The sequence below is a fragment of the Rhagoletis zephyria genome, unplaced genomic scaffold (assembly GCF_001687245.7).
Source record: "Rhagoletis zephyria isolate East Lansing unplaced genomic scaffold, Rhagoletis_zephyria_1.1 Rzeph_scaffold_07989, whole genome shotgun sequence".
In the NCBI taxonomy this organism is placed as follows: Eukaryota; Metazoa; Arthropoda; class Insecta; order Diptera; family Tephritidae; genus Rhagoletis; species Rhagoletis zephyria.
In genome coordinates, this window is record NW_016165071.1 from 1,802 (window position 1) to 18,693 (window position 16,892).

General features: G+C 33.9%; 1 protein-coding gene across 1 annotated transcript; it reads right to left on the minus strand.

The window, feature by feature from the left end:
• Window positions 1-557: 557 nt before the first annotated feature.
• LOC108374673 (ELAV-like protein 2) lies at window positions 558-16,391 on the minus strand. The gene is made up of 9 exons (XM_017630662.1): window positions 16,145-16,391; window positions 9,844-10,107; window positions 9,049-9,667; window positions 8,858-8,961; window positions 8,641-8,794; window positions 4,801-5,074; window positions 4,549-4,726; window positions 4,308-4,465; window positions 558-4,007 (listed from the first exon to the last, which is right to left on the minus strand). Exons 3-9 carry the CDS (start codon window positions 9,344-9,346, stop codon window positions 3,377-3,379), a joined length of 1,797 nt encoding a protein of 598 aa, XP_017486151.1. The 5' UTR covers window positions 9,347-9,667; window positions 9,844-10,107; window positions 16,145-16,391; the 3' UTR covers window positions 558-3,376.
• Window positions 16,392-16,892: the final 501 nt, after the last annotated feature.

A 16,892-nucleotide genomic window follows, 5' to 3' on the forward strand; every position in this document is an offset into this window, starting at 1 on the left:
CACCTCTCCTGTAAAATTTGCCTTTTGTTGCTAACGATAAAATCTAATAAAAGGATCAATATTACGCCGTATTGATTTTGAGGAGAATTTCGAATATGGGACTCGTAGGAAAACAAAGATAATATCAATATAATAAAACAGGTAATTTTAAGCAAAAAACAAAACCGACTTCAATTCCCATATAAAAATTTAAGATTATCGTTAATTTCTTCATGATCCAATGACCGGACACACCTGTGAGGTTAACACCTTTCCTTAAAAAAAAAATAACTATTGAAAACGGGGTCCGAAGAATTCATAACCTTCTCGTTTTTGTGGAGTCGGTTAATAATCTCACATTGAAATTTTCGTTTTTAAATAATATTTCAAACATAAACATGCAAAGAGGTACAAGCAAATGAAATAGTTTTTAAACAATTTCCGATTATTATTATTTATATACATGAGTATGTATATATTATTTTTCCGATTATTATTGAGAGTTATTGTTTTTTGAGCAAATATTTAATTGGATCTTTATTATTGGACAAAGAATAGACGCAATTATCTAATAGTTTTCGTAGATTTTTATATTTTTATTGCATATTTCTCATATTACTACTGAGATAATTCACTTTTTATAATATTCATTATTTTAGTTGCATAAATTTTTCAATATAGCACTTAGCAAAACAACAAAAACTAAAATATATGTTTGAGTAATATAAGCAATGAGAAATCCGTAAACTTTTATATTTCAAACAATAAATGGTTTATTAATATTTTTGCCATCAACTTGAGTTTGCAAAAAAAAAAAAATATATATGCATATGTGCATACATACATATACATACGTATGGATATGTATATATTTAGATTGCTTTTCAACCAAAAATCATTATTGTAGGATTTCACATTTGCTTACTATTAGGTTATCTGTTTAAAAACCATTATTCTCCAGTGAATTTTATTGTTGTAAAGTATATAAAATCTAGGTGGGTGCGAAACCACCCCCTGTTATTTTTATGCAGCACATTTACAATACAGCTCTATAACATAGCTTTTTTAATCAAATTTATAGTATATATGACAATTGCAATATGCAAAAAAAATTTCTGTGCAAGCCTATCGGTTAGCCTCTCAAAATTTTGGAATTATATTACAATTTGCTACAACGGATAGAATGTGTTTTCAACAAATACTTCTCATTATTTTATATTCTTTCTTCATTATTTTAGATAAATTTGGAAAATGAGCGAAAACTCACTTGCAAAGGGTACACATACATAATACAGTTATTTCACAATTAGTTTGCGTACAAAATTGATTTTTACTTTATATTTTATTTACCTTAAGTACATACATATGACTATTGTCCTTGTTTTTTTAATTTAAGGTTAAGTGAAAATTCTTAGGTATGTATGTATATAAAACGAAGACATTTATAGTGTAGCAAATAGCTTTTATTTAGCTGTTTGGAGAAAGATTACTGATTGATTAATGTATCTATATGTGTATAAAGTGCTGTTTCTTCACAACATCATAGTTGAATTAGGCAAATTATTCTAAATATTTTTTTTAAGCTACATATACATTATATTACTTGTAGATAACGAAGACGTGAATGCTAACTTTTGAGAGATACACCCCTCATTTGCTTAGTTCTACGAGTGCATCAAAAAGGTAATGAAAAAGTGTATATGTATTTATTTTATAGAGCATAATCCTCTGTCATAGATCTTTTTAAAACTGGATTGTTACTTATGTGTCGCATTGGAAAATATACCGACATGACTACGGCTATACTTATTATATAATTAAAAACCAATGCATGTACAAATGACTGCATACTCAATACAGCTTTAAATATAGTTCCAATTCGTGTTTTACTTACAATATATGGTAAGAGAATACAAACAAACAAAAATTCCTTGAAAGAAAGTTGTTAAAAACGCATGATGTAATTTAGATTTTATAAAAAAGGTGCAAAAGAAAAGTTATATATATTATATGACTTTATGTGGGTCGATTATGGATGGCAATCGAACTTCAGTCGCGTTGCCAGTGGCTGAAATTGTATTACAGATGGAAAGTGAAAGCGGGCAACTGAGTCAGTATATTGGCAACTGCGTGTATTATTCTAGTTGCCGCGGAAATTTTGATTGAGGAAATGTATTTTTTTTTTTTTTTAACTGTTTCTAAGTGTAAACTCAAATCTTGGTTACAAGTACCCCAAAATTCGATATTCTTCACTTAACTATAGTTGCTATTCATAATACAAATTTTTATTTTAGTGGCGTTGCCCAACTGAGGTGGCGTTGATATCCATAAACGACCCACTATTTTAATTAACGCTATTGATAAATTAGTAAAATAAAGTGCACTTTAAAACTGATAATTGGTTTTTTACATTATTTTGATTTTGATTATGCCGTTTCAGTTTTGCTTATTTTTTTAAACTGAATACAATGCTCTTTATCTTCCAATCAAAAACATTTTCCGTAGCTGAGCAAAACTGATAAAACACTGAGATCGTTAAACTTAACCATATTTTCTAAGGAAATAGAATTTCATATAAAAATTATACAATCTGGTTTGGCTTGACCCAAAGTTGCAAATCAGTTGAAAATTAATAACTTTTTCGCCGAATTCGGAGAACGTTTATCAGCTTGAGAATTTCAACAATAAATATCATTAAAATGTGTGTATTACTAATTTTTTAAAAGATGTTCAATTTGATCGGAATATCTCAAAGCAAAGAATTAAAATTTGCTTCCATCGATTTACTTGCGAAATTTAGTTCCATGATGTTCCTAAAATACGAAATTGGATATCGTAAAAAATTGCATATTGAAAATTTTCGATTTGAAAATTTCAAATGCTAAAAAGTGAGTTTAGTTAAGCCGTTCCACAACTGTTGGAACATTCCATTCAAACAACTTCAGTGTCTCATCGTTCCATCCCAGAAATTTGCAACATAAAAATATATGCTAATGGAAAGAAATTATCTGTTTTGACAACCAAGCAAACTAAAATAAAATTCTTGTTCAAATTTAAGCTTAAGAATAATAATGTAGGTAATTAAACAAATATTATTTTATTTTAGAAATTAGAGCTGTAACAACAAACGCATTCAGTTAACAACAATAAATATGTATATCCCGATGGGGTTACTGGTGATATCTAAAAGAAATAAATTGTCTAAGCGTTAGTTCCCAGATTTAGCAAGGCAATTTCATTGCCTCGTTAAATATTGCTTCCACGCAATAAAATTAACTTACAGTTAAATAAACATTAACATAAATGTTAAAAATTCAAAAACTCAGTGTTAATAATTGTTTATCATTTTTTACTTAAAACTATTAAATAAATGTTTATAGAACAAACGAAGAGTAACTTAGAAGAACCAATTCGAATAAGGCAAGAGAGAAGATAGTGAATTTTTGGCTGCCGCTGCAGCTGCTGCAGCTGCTTGTGCCGCACGGGTACTGCTGCTGGGTGTACCCGCAAAATTGCTCCCCCCTGCCCCACCGCCACGTCCCCGCTGCTGTTGTTGTTGCTGTGCCTGCTGATGTACCGCAGCGGCTGCTGCACTGCTCGCCGCAACACTGGTCAGTAGTTGTGCAAATTCCTGTTGCATCTGCAAGCGCTGCTGTAATAGCTCAAAGTGATTGCGTGGCTTGTTGTAGATGAATTTACTGGCCGTCTTTATTAGGGCCTGTGTCTGCGGTGGAGTAGGAAGTGTGTTACGTCCTGACGTTGATCCAACACCCGTCTGCTGACTACCACCGCTGCCACCAAAAGTGCTCAATGATGCGGCGGCGGCTGCATTTGCTAGAGTCGCTGCTGCAACGGCAGCTGCCGCTGCTTGATGTTGTGTCTGAGGTGGTGGTAAATTTAGTAGAGATTGTAAGTCGGTCGCTCGAGCTGCTGCAGTCGCTGTTGGTGGCAGCTGTGTTTTACGATTGAGCTGTTGCTGGATCTGTTGCTGTTGGCGGTTACTGTTATTGCGCTGACTGCTGTTGTTGCTGTTGGTGTTATGTTTGTTGTTATTGTTAGTGTTGTTGTTGCTCGTTTTACGGCTACCACTACCACCGCCATTCAAATGCATCAACGTCAATTCGGTGCTGTTATGGGAGTTGAAACTGATACTGGTGGTGGTTGTGGTGGTGGTGGTGGTGGTGGTGGTGGTGGTTGTGGTGTTCTTGTTCTTGTTCTTGTTGGTGGTGTTGGAACTGAACAGGGAGGGTTGTGTCGGTGTTGTTGTAAGGTTTATTGTTTTGGTGGCGGTGGCATTCATAACAGCAGTTAGTTTCGTTAATAATTACGTTTGTTTTGTTTTATTCGTCTTAAAGCTGACTTGAAGCACACGGTTGCCCAGAGTATACCCATTAAGCGATTGTATGGCGACCACAGCCTCCTCATAGTTAGTCATGGTGACAAAGCCGAAACCTTTGCACTTATTGGTCTGCAGATCGCGTATAACCTACCGTACCGGAAGCAGCGATTAAAATAAATGAACTCTATATAGCAGCCGCATCGACATATTCTAATGGAACTGCAACTCACCTTAACCGACTGTACTGCACCAAATGGACCAAAAAGTTGCCACAACACATTCTCTTCGGTTTCAGGAGCCAAATTATAAACGAAAATGCACCAACCGGAGCCATTAATGGGATTGCCGGGAAGCATTGTGTTAGCTAATAGATCACCAGCCAATGGTGAATAGCGTGAAATCACTGAGCTGTGAACGAAAGATATTGCGAAGCATTATATACGAAAAATAACTTTCAAAAGAAGCTATCTAACATCACTTGCCTATATCGGCTCGCTGCTGAAGGATGTATGGCTGCAGCGGCGGCAGCTGCACCAACAGCCGCGGCGGCAGCAGGAAACCCACGAGCCCGCGCATTCTGCGGTGTTAAGTAAGCGGCCAAAGGCTGTAGCGATTTGTTATTGCTAGGATTATTAGCGAATTTTACAATTATGGGATCGGTGGCATTTTTCGGTATGGTTCCATTTAATTCTTTAATGGCACGATCGGCCTCATGGCGCTGATCAAAGCGTATAAAGCCAACACCCTTTGAGAGTCCTGAGAAGTAAATTCACAAATATTTATTACTTGGGCGAGTACCGTTAAAATAATTTACAACCGTAATCTCATGATTAAAATCGATGGCATTTAGTTTTTTTTAGATTTAAATCCCACTCACGCCAATCATGTGAAATTTTAAAATAGCATATGTAAAAAATATTTAATATATCGCTCATTTACTTATGTAAATAGTGTCATAATCCAAAAATTACAAATATTGAGCTAAATAATCAGAAATTACAGTCACCTCTTCTTCTATGTTGTGTCATTCAATTTCAAAGCTGTATCGATTACCAGCATCTCGCTAGAATAAAACATGTGTTCATTTTTACAATGGGTTTATACCGTTACTTTAATTCACAAAGGCCATAAACAACAAATTTTAATTTTACAGAATCATAAAGAATATCAAAACATGTACAGCTTTTTAAAAAGTGGTATGTATGTAACTCCGTTGTTTTTGGTAGCAACACTTTAATTTTTATTTTAATATGTCCTACCAAAATCTGTGAAAAACGCAGTTTCGAAAAAAGTATTGGTTAGGGCCTTCGAGAATTAAGGTAACGATATGTGAATTCAAAACTATAAAGTCGTTTTTCTCAATTGTTGCTTTTTTGCGATGTGACCCTATTGAAGTAAATGAGCGATATGTGGTCTAATTTTTTGAGTTAGTCACAAACATGTTGCTAGCTTAGAGTGAAAACTTACTAAATATATTTTTACAAATGTNTGGAAAATTGGTAACATCGTTCTCAAGGATTTCAAATCTATTGGTTGATTTTGGGTAGTAGATGTCAAGGACCTCTTTTCTTGTTAGTTTCTTAATCGCTTTGATGCGATTGACTGACTCCTCCTTTTCCCAGTGAGGGCATAGAGACTTGTCTTTCGCGCAATGTCCCTTCCTTCCACAAAGAATACATTCATTACTATCACAGTTTTCCCTGTTGCATTCATTCTTCCCGCATTTAAGGCACCTTATTTTTGACTTGCAGCCAAGCTTGGTGTGTCCCAATCGGCCACAATTGTCACATTGACGAAGGGGTGGTATGTAAAAGTCTACAGGTAGTCGGGTGTAGTTATAGATTATTTCTTTTGGGATATCATTGCCGGCAAAGCCAATCTTTAGCGTTGTCGTGGGAATAATTGAACCAGAAGAGGCATCTTTGCGGGAAAAACGATATACAGACATTATGGGTATAGTGGACTTAGCCTCAGCCAGAATTTCATTTTCATGGAAGCAGGTGGGGACACCCCTCACCACTCCATAAATCTCTAGCGCAGTTCTGGGAATAAAGGCTTTTAATCCTCTTTTTTTAATTTTGTCGTCCAATAAAAACGTGTTTGCCGCATATGCGTTTTTAAAGATAACCTTGTATAAAGTACGGCCAACCGCCTTTATAAAGTCAATGTCTTTGAATCTTAGGTCTTTTATCTGACCAAAAAGTGTCAGTCCTGTGGTGAATTTTTCATTTTTCATGTTAGGGCACTCTGAAGAGTCAACCAACACAAAGACTTCTCCTCCAAAATTTGGCGGGTAAACAGTAGAAAAATTTTCTTTTTGCGCGCGATTATCTCGCCATTCGTCATTGGTTGAAAAAGCCGAGTTGCCTTTCCCGCCCATTTGCACATTTTCACACGACACTTTCCCGCCATTTTCAGCATTTTCACACGCCATGGCTTCAGCAGAATCACTTACAACCTCACCAATTACCTCAGTCATCTTTACCAGTCCTCCATTTTTGGAGAGCTCGTAAAAACCCGTCACTTCTACATTGTCCATAATTTTCAATTTTTTTGTAGCACCAGCATCCGCATCGGTGATTTCAGGAATCACCGACTGCGGAGTCCGCGCCATTTTCTTGGGTTTGCTTAGTGCCGCGAGCGGCAGCTTAAGCTTTTTATTCTTTTTCAGAGGCACTATGAGAAGACTTTTTATACTTTACAAAGGTATACGACTGGGGGAACGCCCCAGCTAGAAAGGAAACCAAGATCACTCACCTGATTTATTAAAACTGCTCCCAATTATTTAGTTAAATTAAACGCGACGTTAAATTATGAGTCGGGGTTTTAATGCGCAGTATGCTAGCACTGCCAAGCACAGAACACTACAAAGAAAAAGCAACCACTCAAAAAGCCTTGTTAATTTGCCAATAGAAAAAGCACACAATTTATTTTCAGAAAAACGTGGGTGATAGCCGATAGATCAAAAGCCGCGACCGAACCACTCTCGCCCGTTGTCAGAATCCGTTTCTCGCATTTTAATAAAAAATTAATGTTTTGCAGGGAAACCAGAATTGAATAAGAATGACAAAATTCTATTGAAGAAAATAATTGACGAGGAATGAAACGAAATAAGTAAAAGGTNCAAGGAAAAAAAGTTGAACGAGCTCAAAGTTGGCTGGCGACCAACTTTGTTGAAAGCGATTAGTTGAAAGGCCGTTCGGACGAGGCGATTTTTGCTTTCAACTAAAAGTGGCCTGAAAAATCGCCTCGTGCGAAAGCCCTATAACGAAACATATTATCGAAAATATTTGAAATGGGAGTAAAAATCACCGGCGCTTACTTACAACAACAACAACCACGTAACGGTAGTTTTCAGAAAGGTAAAAAAAAGTATATTTAATAGGGGTGCCGCGTATATATCGTTCGTCTTAGCCCGAACTTACACTCATTTAGTTCTTAAATATTCAACATTTTGTTCAAGTTAAATTTTTTGTAATTTTTCTATAAAATATTGTCCAAGCTTTAACCAGGGCTCGAATCATAACACCCGTTCACGGATCGAAAACCATACGAAAGAAAATTACGTGATACGTCAGTCGTATAAGCTAAATGGGATGAAGAGTTTTTACGTGACGAGTAATACATTATCGTATGTGACGATTCGTGCCCAGAACTATATAAATCAAAGATTCGTTCCCACTACAGTCAGGTCTATGTAATGGGAACGACCCAGATTTATATCTGGCTAAGGACTGTCACTCCAGCAAAGCTCCCCAAACCCCTTTATACAAAATTTAGAAAAAATCAACAAATATTCATCAAAATTTCAAACTTTTTATTGTGAATCTTTCGACATTTTTGGGTATGCAGCTCTATAGCCCATACAATACAAGATAACAAGTGCAATTTATAAAAACAAGCCTTGATTTTTTGAAATTTTGTGGCGAACTGTCTTGCGCATTTTATTTCATAAGAAATTCATGCTTATATGGGAAAAAAGTGGCAAGATATGTCACCAAAAAAAGAAAAAAAAAGATATTAAATTAATTATGAAATTTGCACCTCATTATATTGCAATTATAAGGCTATAAAACTACATACCCAAAATGTCATAAAGAATAAAAGGTTTGAAATTTTTATGAAAATTTGTTGAATTTTCCTAACTTATACGGTTTTGGTTTAGGCTTGGACAATTTTTCTATAGAAAAAAAAGAAAAAAAATTAAACTTGAGAAATATTGTGAATATTAAAAAAAAATCAACACGTGAACACTTGTTTGAGTCACTGTATGTGTGTGTATATTGGCCTGTATGCTACTTTCTTTTATTTAAATCACTAACCTGTGATATTGTCACACAAAATCCTTGAGGTAATTATTTTGCCATATGGACTGAATAGTATTTCGAGATCTGGTTGCGTCATATTCTTGGGAAGACCAGATACATATAGATTTGCACCCTTTATTGATTCTGAGCTAGGACGGGCTATTGACACCTGCAGTGAGGAAACTATATTTTAAAAAGGTGGATACATAACACATTCATCTGGATAACGTGCCTTTATGGTTTTATTTTGCAAACGCAATCCATTGAGCGAGCTTATTGCTTTCTCGGCATCTTCTTGTTTAACATAATTAACAAATCCGTAACCAAGGCTTTGACCTGGGCGAAAGGACAAAAAAAAATGGCACAATGTTTATAAGTACATACATACATATGTATATAAAAATGTTCGTTCATTTAACTCACCTGTCACCTTATCTCTTATCAATTTGCAGCTTTCGACTTCTCCGAAGCTAACAAACAATGAGCGTATCTCCTCTTGTGACATGGTTTGCGGCAGGTAATTCACAATCAAATTGGTTTTTGGATCACTTTCCATATTATTGTTAATAGCACTAGCATTGTTATTGTTATTATTGCTGGCATTAGTATTAGCCGCTGATGCGGTACCACTACCAGCGCCAGCTCCGGAGCCACCACTACTGCCATTTTGCTGCTGTTGTCCCTCGACCATGTTGTTGCTGTTAGCGCTGGTAGTCATCATTTAGAAACGAAAATATTGTTATTTTGAATATGTGGTTTTCGTTGCAAACAGAATACAAACAAAAACAGCACGGAATATGAGAAAATTTAACAAATTATCTTGGATACAATTTCCGTAAGTAAATGTTTAGCAAAGACGTTTAAGTGATTTATATGTGATATAAAAATTTTAGTTTTTAACAATGATTGTCTTCAAAAAAGTAAATATTTGGGTTTTGCTTGCTTTCACCGAATAGACAATAATACTGTTTATTTGTTGCTTAATGTACTTCACTATTTATGAGTTGATATCGTTTCTATTTTTAGACGCAAAAGTGCAGCGCTGAAAATAAATCGAAATTAATGTGATATAAATAAAATAGTTTGATGGCATAACTGAAAACAGATCAACTTTGTAGATGTTATATTCAAGTTGATTTTCTCAAAATTCTAATTTCAATCACTCTGTACTCTGTTTCCAGTTATGCTAAATCGGTAAACTTTTTATTATTTGCCTACCTTAGACGAGGCAAGTAAGTTGACACTGCTCGTTCTAACACATAATTTTTATAAATCTGCGAAGGTGGGTTTAGCAAGACTTTAAATTTACAAAAAGTTTTTCTATTTCACTTTTGCTATGTAAAAAACTGTTCGGTTACTACTTAAATATACGTATCCCTCATTTGTTATTAGTATGTTTGTAATATCATTTGAAAATACATTACAGTTTTACATTTGGGAATATTTAATGTCTTACACTTTGTAATTAATTTGTGTATTTTTCTGAAAGTAGAAAATAGAGACGAAAATAAGTCAGTGCGAACTTTTATAAAAATTTAATATTGAAACAAATATGATTTAAAGAAGAATGAATGTAAATTCCAATAGTGAAATAACTACAGTGGCTACACTTTATTAATGAATGAAAACTGGCAGCGATCTTTATAGGCTAAAATATAATTACGCCTAAATATTATCGCATTATTTTGTTTTGTATTGAGTATTTCTTACTAAGTTTCAGTTATAATTCCAAGGTAACCCATTAAAAAATATTTTTCCGGAGAGTACTCCTATCCAAAAATTAAACATCAGCTGGATTGATAAAAGTTAACTCGACTTCTATGGCTATTGGCCACTTCGTTAAGAAAACCGCATCAAAATACAGTTACAATCACTGAAATAGTAGTGCGCAGTTGTGAGATGCATTATGCCCTTGATGTCGCATACTACGCGATATTGGAATCGAGTTTTTTTTTAATTATCATCTTTAGTGTATGATTTGACTCTATGCAAATTTCAAACCGTTCAACAGCTCCGGTTTAATTTTTTTAGAAGTATGCCCTGTTGTGAACGGCATTTAAGGCGAGCAGTGAAATAGTAGCGCATAACAGAAAAAATCGCAAAATTTAACTTCAATTCCAAATATTTTAGTTTTTGGAATGACAAGTATGTTTAATGACTTGGTTTGTTATACATTTAGCCGGAATAGACGAAGTCTGCACCGAGGTTACGAAAAACATGAAATTACTAAAACCTTATTAAAAAATGGGGAAAATATATAAAGCAATGGAAAAAATTGGTGGATGTTCAGCCTCCATAATTCGAAATACGTTAACGTACCAAAATAAACCTGAAAAACGGGGTGGTAAGCAGGAATTATCAATATTAAATATTCGAAGACTCGTCCCACAATGTCAGCTTTAGAAAGTTTGGATAGCCTAAAGTTACCATGTAGTGTTCACACAGTAAAAAGACAGCTCCAAGAACACAAACTTTGTGCTAGAAGTCCACGTAAAGTACCGCTTTTGAAAAAAAATAATTTGATACGCAAACTAGATTTTGCCAAACAACACCTGCGATGGCCTATTCGGAAGCGGAGGAACATTCTGTGGACGGCTGAGTCAAACATTTTTATATACGGTGGTAAAGGCTCGGCAGTTCGTAAGGCGCCCCCCAAATATGGAATATCATTCAATGTACACTGCAAAGACGTTGAAGCATGGAGGCCAGTATTATGGTATGGGGATGTTTTTTTCATATCATGGTGTGGGGCCCAATATTTTGGATAAAAACTATCAAGGACCAGAATAAGTACGTAAAAACAATGAAGGATGTTATGCTTCCATTCGCTAAAGAGAAAATGCCACTCAAATGGGTACTAGAGCAGGATAACGACCCGAAGCATACAAGTAAGCTAGCAAAATTGTGGTCTCGGAACAACGGAATTCAAGTCCTAGAGTGGCCAGCTCAATCTCCTGACTTCAATACTATAGAAAACCTTTAGACCAACCTTAAGAAACCCGTATGGGATCTAAAACCAAAAAATAACCACGAACTATGGGCCGCGCATGGTTGTCAATACCTCAGGAAAGATGTCAACGCCTCGTAGACTCCAAGAGAAATCGTTATGCAGCAGTGATTAAAAACAACGGTCATGCTACCAAATACTAAGTAATTGTGCTAAATTTTAGTATTAATATTAACATTTTAATACAAATTTAAAACCTTTTGTTATGTACTACTATTTTTCTGCTCGCACTAGTTTCCATGAAAACACATCTTACATGAACTAATTTTTTTAGTGTTTATGTAAATAAAACTCTTTTGACCCAAAATTTAGTTATGAAATCGTCCTTCAGTTTTTCAATGTAATGAATGCAATTATTATTTTGGTTTTCTAGTAATTTAAAAATATGTTAACCGTAGGTGCACACTAGAGGTGTCAAACTATCGATAGTCACACCATCGATGGTTTTGATAAGTTTTCAGACAAACTATCAATATTCACGATGGTCTCGAAAAAAAAACAAAACTATCGATAGCACTATCGATAGCGCTATCGATAGCGCTAAATCAGTTAGGTTGCTTTGTTTTTAGTGAAATAAATATTATCTTATAAAAGTTATAATCATGCAAAATTAAGTAAATGCTTAGCCAAAATACTTCTCTTCTCTTAGAAAGTTCAAAAACAAACACAAGTTATACAAACAAAACAGGCTTTATGATTAACATATGTATGTATTTTGGCCTAAATGCGTGATATTTGAATATGACGTCGGCATCAAATTAAAAGATTCAAATAATTTCAAAATAATTGGTAGAGATGATCGATAGTCCTACTAAACTATCGATATTTTTGATAGTATAAGAAAAAACTATCAATGAGTATTGATAGTCTAAAAAAAATTGAAACTATCGATAGTGCCATCGATAGTTTGACAACTCTAGTGCACACTACTATTTTAGTGCTCGCAGCTGTACACACATACATAGGTACATATGCATTAGGGATGTTGCGAATGTTGAATTTTAGACATCCGCGGATGTCTTACAGCTATCATCCGCATGCGGATGCGAATGAGGATGTCAAGTATTTTTAAGAAACAAATAGACAAGTAAATTAAGTTATTTAGGTAACTAAATAAAAAAACGGAAAAGTTAGTAATTTTGAATACTATTTATTTTATTTACATAGCACTTGAATTTTATAATTGGAACATTATATTTAATAAAAAGCAATGATAATTGCATCGGGGTTGAAAATGTCCGATGTATTCTTCTGACTTTCATCTTCACTTAAATAATCTAGCATAATGGCGAGATCGTGTTAAAACAGCGCTTACAAGCAAACCAGATGTCAGGTTTTTCTAAAGCTTTTTAAAAAGAATTCATTCATTCATTCTCATTCCTTTGGCTGTTTCAGAATTTGGGGACCCTGTAACGTCATCAACGTTTTTCGATTTAAGTTTTTGTAATTCATTTTTAATACTTTCTTCTGCGACTGGTTTGAAAAATTTGTGCTTATAGCGAGCTAAATAGGTGGATATGGAAATTAATTATTTTTTTCCAGGAATGAAAACTTTGAAAAAAATCATGTTTTCAAAGTCGTGGCTGCCAACCGAATCGGATCAGAATATTGTTATTTAAAAAAAAAAATCACCCTATTTTTTTATAACATTGGAATTATTGGAATCACGGATGATGAGGGTCTCAGATAGTTACGTAATTCTTACCTAATTAAAGGTCAGACATAAAGCTTTCTAATTATTTCAGCATCGATTCTCTTTATAGCCAGACTTTGACCATTTAGAAATTAGTAAAATATACAATGGCAGTTAAAAAAGTAGTTTTAACTGATATTTATTGAGCTAAAAGTTACATCATGTGATACTAATTTTTCTTAACATAATTGTAATCTAATACTACTACGATTTACGATTTTTTCAATCCTAGTTCAAAATATTTTGAAACTGGGATTAAAGTAATCGTAATCCTAGACGCATTTAACTCCACATGTAATTTTATCGCCCTGCTCAGATTTAGATAAGGGGTTTTCATTAGTAAATGCACATACAAATCTACAAATCCCGCGGAGCAACACATTTGCCTTTAGCAAGAGTTTTTTTTTTGTATTTCACTGGCATCCGGTATCATTTGCGAGTATTTGTTCCGCTGGGTATACTTACTGTCATATGATTGTGACACATAAGCTCTGATCCAGTACTCCATGAACTTACAGGATTTTACACGAACTTGCAGGAAGTTGCAGGAAAAATGTTCCCGTACTCCAAAATCCTCCAAAATCCTGTAAATGAGAGCGTCTTGTTGTGTAGAGAATGAAAAGTGTCAAGCAATCACTGGTTGACGTTTTTACAGGAAAAATGGTTTTTTTTGTTCCCGTACTTTTTGTTGTTACTCACTTTTTACTCTCAATTCAGAGAGTAATTTTGCTGTTTGACAGTTTTACAGGATTTTTCGCGAAAAGTATTGGATCCGAGCTATAATATGAACGGGAAATATCAAAAAAAAAAAAAATAACAAATTTCGTAGAAAAAGCTGTAGAAGTTTTAAGAAACAGCAGGTGCACGCGCTAAACTTTGTAGACACGTATGTATGCATGGCTCGTTATCTATCAAAAATTAGCAAACTTCAATAAAACAGTCCCCAAAAAGATATTCTCAAAAATCAACGCGATTTTTTATCATTAAATCCTGCACTAAAGATTCAGATTAAAAAGTTTAAATTTTTATGAAGATTTGTGGAATTTAAGTTTTGTATAAAGTTTGAAACGGTGATTTATGTATATGTTTTTGGCTAGAGCTTGGACGGTATTTTTATATTATTATTATATTATATTATTAAAAAAAATCAACACCTGGTCATTTGTTTCAGTCACTGTATGTATCGCACTTTTCAGTACGATAATTCAAAGACGAGAAAACAAATTCCAAAGTTGAAAACAATTTCTTCTAAGTAATTTATATGGAAATAGAAATCGGTGATGCGCAACATTTTAAACCTGATATTAAGGGTTGCGCTGTTAACAGGTATATCTTGACATACCTCTGGAGGTATTGAAGAGAGAGGTTTAAAAAATATAGTATGTTTTTTTAATCAGTCTAATACGCATATATTGAAAATGAGTTTTTGGCCGAGTTGCGCGGTGGCTAAAGGGTGATGGCTGATTAAGATTAGTTCAATTAGTACGCGAAATTTGTTTTTTTATCCAACTAAAACGCAATGAATACTTTTTGTTCAGACCAAAACGCAATAATAATTTGATAAATCTTCCTCACATAACAATTAACCAAAAAAACGGTGTTTTGGTGAATTTATTACGTTTTGCTTTGGACTTCCTCATATGTTAAAATATAGACTGATGGATATTAATACACTATGGTGGTCCAAAAATACATGCGGGGGGATAATAAGTTTAAAATGTTAAGCTCTCGACCCCCTAGGATTTTTCAAAATGGAAAAGATACCCGCATTTTTTCATTATATTAACAAACATATTTTTAGAACTGCCTCAAAGCCCACGAAGTTTTGCGTGTATTTTATATAGGGAAAAAGCTTTTTCGTAGAAATGTTATAGAATTCTTGAAAATCAAGATTTTTTGCGATGTTGTTGGAGTGACAGTCCTTGGCCAGAATAAATCTGGGCCATTCCGGTTACATATATTTCGATCGGAAGACTATGTTTCAAGAATTCTACACCTTACCTACGAAAATGGCTTTTCGAAATATGTGTTTTTTTTTTTAACAAGAAAATACGGTACTCTTTTTTCCATTTAGAAAAATCCTGAGGGGTGAGAGCTTAGCATTTTAAAATGTTTTGGACCACCCTACTATACATGCATATTTTTAGCCGATCTCCCGTCGTTTTCAAAGGTATAGAGGGGAAGTTGTTGCAGTAGCGAAGAATTTCGCGGTACAATTTTTGACTCTGGCAAGTCATGCTATGTCATACACTGCACCATATTGTATAAGATTTTATTCTACTATAAATGCCATTTCAAGTTAGTTGTACGCATATACATATGTACGTATTTATTTTTTTTTGCGGAATCTACTTTTTCCCTTGCCGTTATAGCAGAATTGTTATTATATGTTGCACCTTGTACACTTCCAAGATATTAAACAAATCAAAATTATAAAAATGATAATGGAATATATGTATTTTTATTTATTTTTTTCTATGCAATTTTCTCATAATCCAATTTAAGCAGCACCTCGTATATGTATATGTATGCGAATGCGAGCACATATCTTTAAATAAGTATGTAGGTGGTAAACCGACAAGTAGAATATATGTGGATAACAGAAAATATTTTTGCAATTTTCCACTTTCAAAAGATGAATCGGCACATATTTTCTCTCGATTACGAAACACATTAGAGGTGGGCAAAAAATATCTTGGCTTTTTGGACTAAGTTTATTCCAAATGAAATTTATGTATTTAATTAAATTAATTTTAAAATTTTACTTAATCCTTAAATATCAAATAGGAGTTGTATTTATATGGAGTGATGAAAATTACTTTTTTAGTTTAGTAAATGTGTAATTAATCCCCGATTACGGTATTTTAGTTTATTTGCGTAGAAAAGCGAAGACCAAAACTAAGCCGGAACTGAACAAAAAATAATTTTACAAACTTTTTTGGAAAGTCTTATTTATTTTATTTATTATTAAAAACCGAACCGAAAGACGAAACGAAAATGCAGAACGCAAACCCAAATGAAATTAAGGGAAAATCAACTGAAAGTAGAAAAGAACGCGTTCCTTCTTTCAACTCAACTGAACGGAAATAAACTAAAAGCCCCAAGTGAAATATTTTAAACACAATTTTATGCAGACATGGGGGATATTGCAGAGAAATTCAGCGCAATTATGGTAGTACAAGTATTGAGAGACAGTTCAGAGACATTCATATACAAATATTGGCTGAGAGTCATTGAACTAATGAAAATTTCATATACATATGTATGTATGTACGCAAATACATTGTAGATATTGTTGTGCGCAATACTGCGCAGGCTCAAAGGAAATTTGAAAAAATCCAAATTGTGAGAGGTAACGAGAATAAGTATTTACACAAAGAGAGTCTTCCCATAGAGAATTATATTATTAGCGGGGTGGTAAAAATAAAATGAACCAGAACAAAAGGAGTATTTAGATACATATGTATGTATACGAATGCCGGCACATTCACATCCACTTACATACATATATTTTTCTAATAAACATTAAAGTTGTTAGAGCTTTCTTAGGAATTCTTCAGAATATCA

Excerpts from the sequence above, each read along its gene's own strand:
- LOC108374673 (XM_017630662.1), bottom strand. The coding sequence starts at position 9,346 with ATGATGACTACCAGCGCTAACAGCAACAACATGGTCGAGGGACAACAG. Across the intron at positions 8,795-8,857 it reads TGCAAAATAAAACCATAAAG|GTGTCAATAGCCCGTCCTAG; the intron begins GCACGTTATCCA and ends TCCTCACTGCAG. Across the intron at positions 4,727-4,800 it reads TCAGCAGCGAGCCGATATAG|CTCAGTGATTTCACGCTATT; the intron begins GCAAGTGATGTT and ends TTTCGTTCACAG.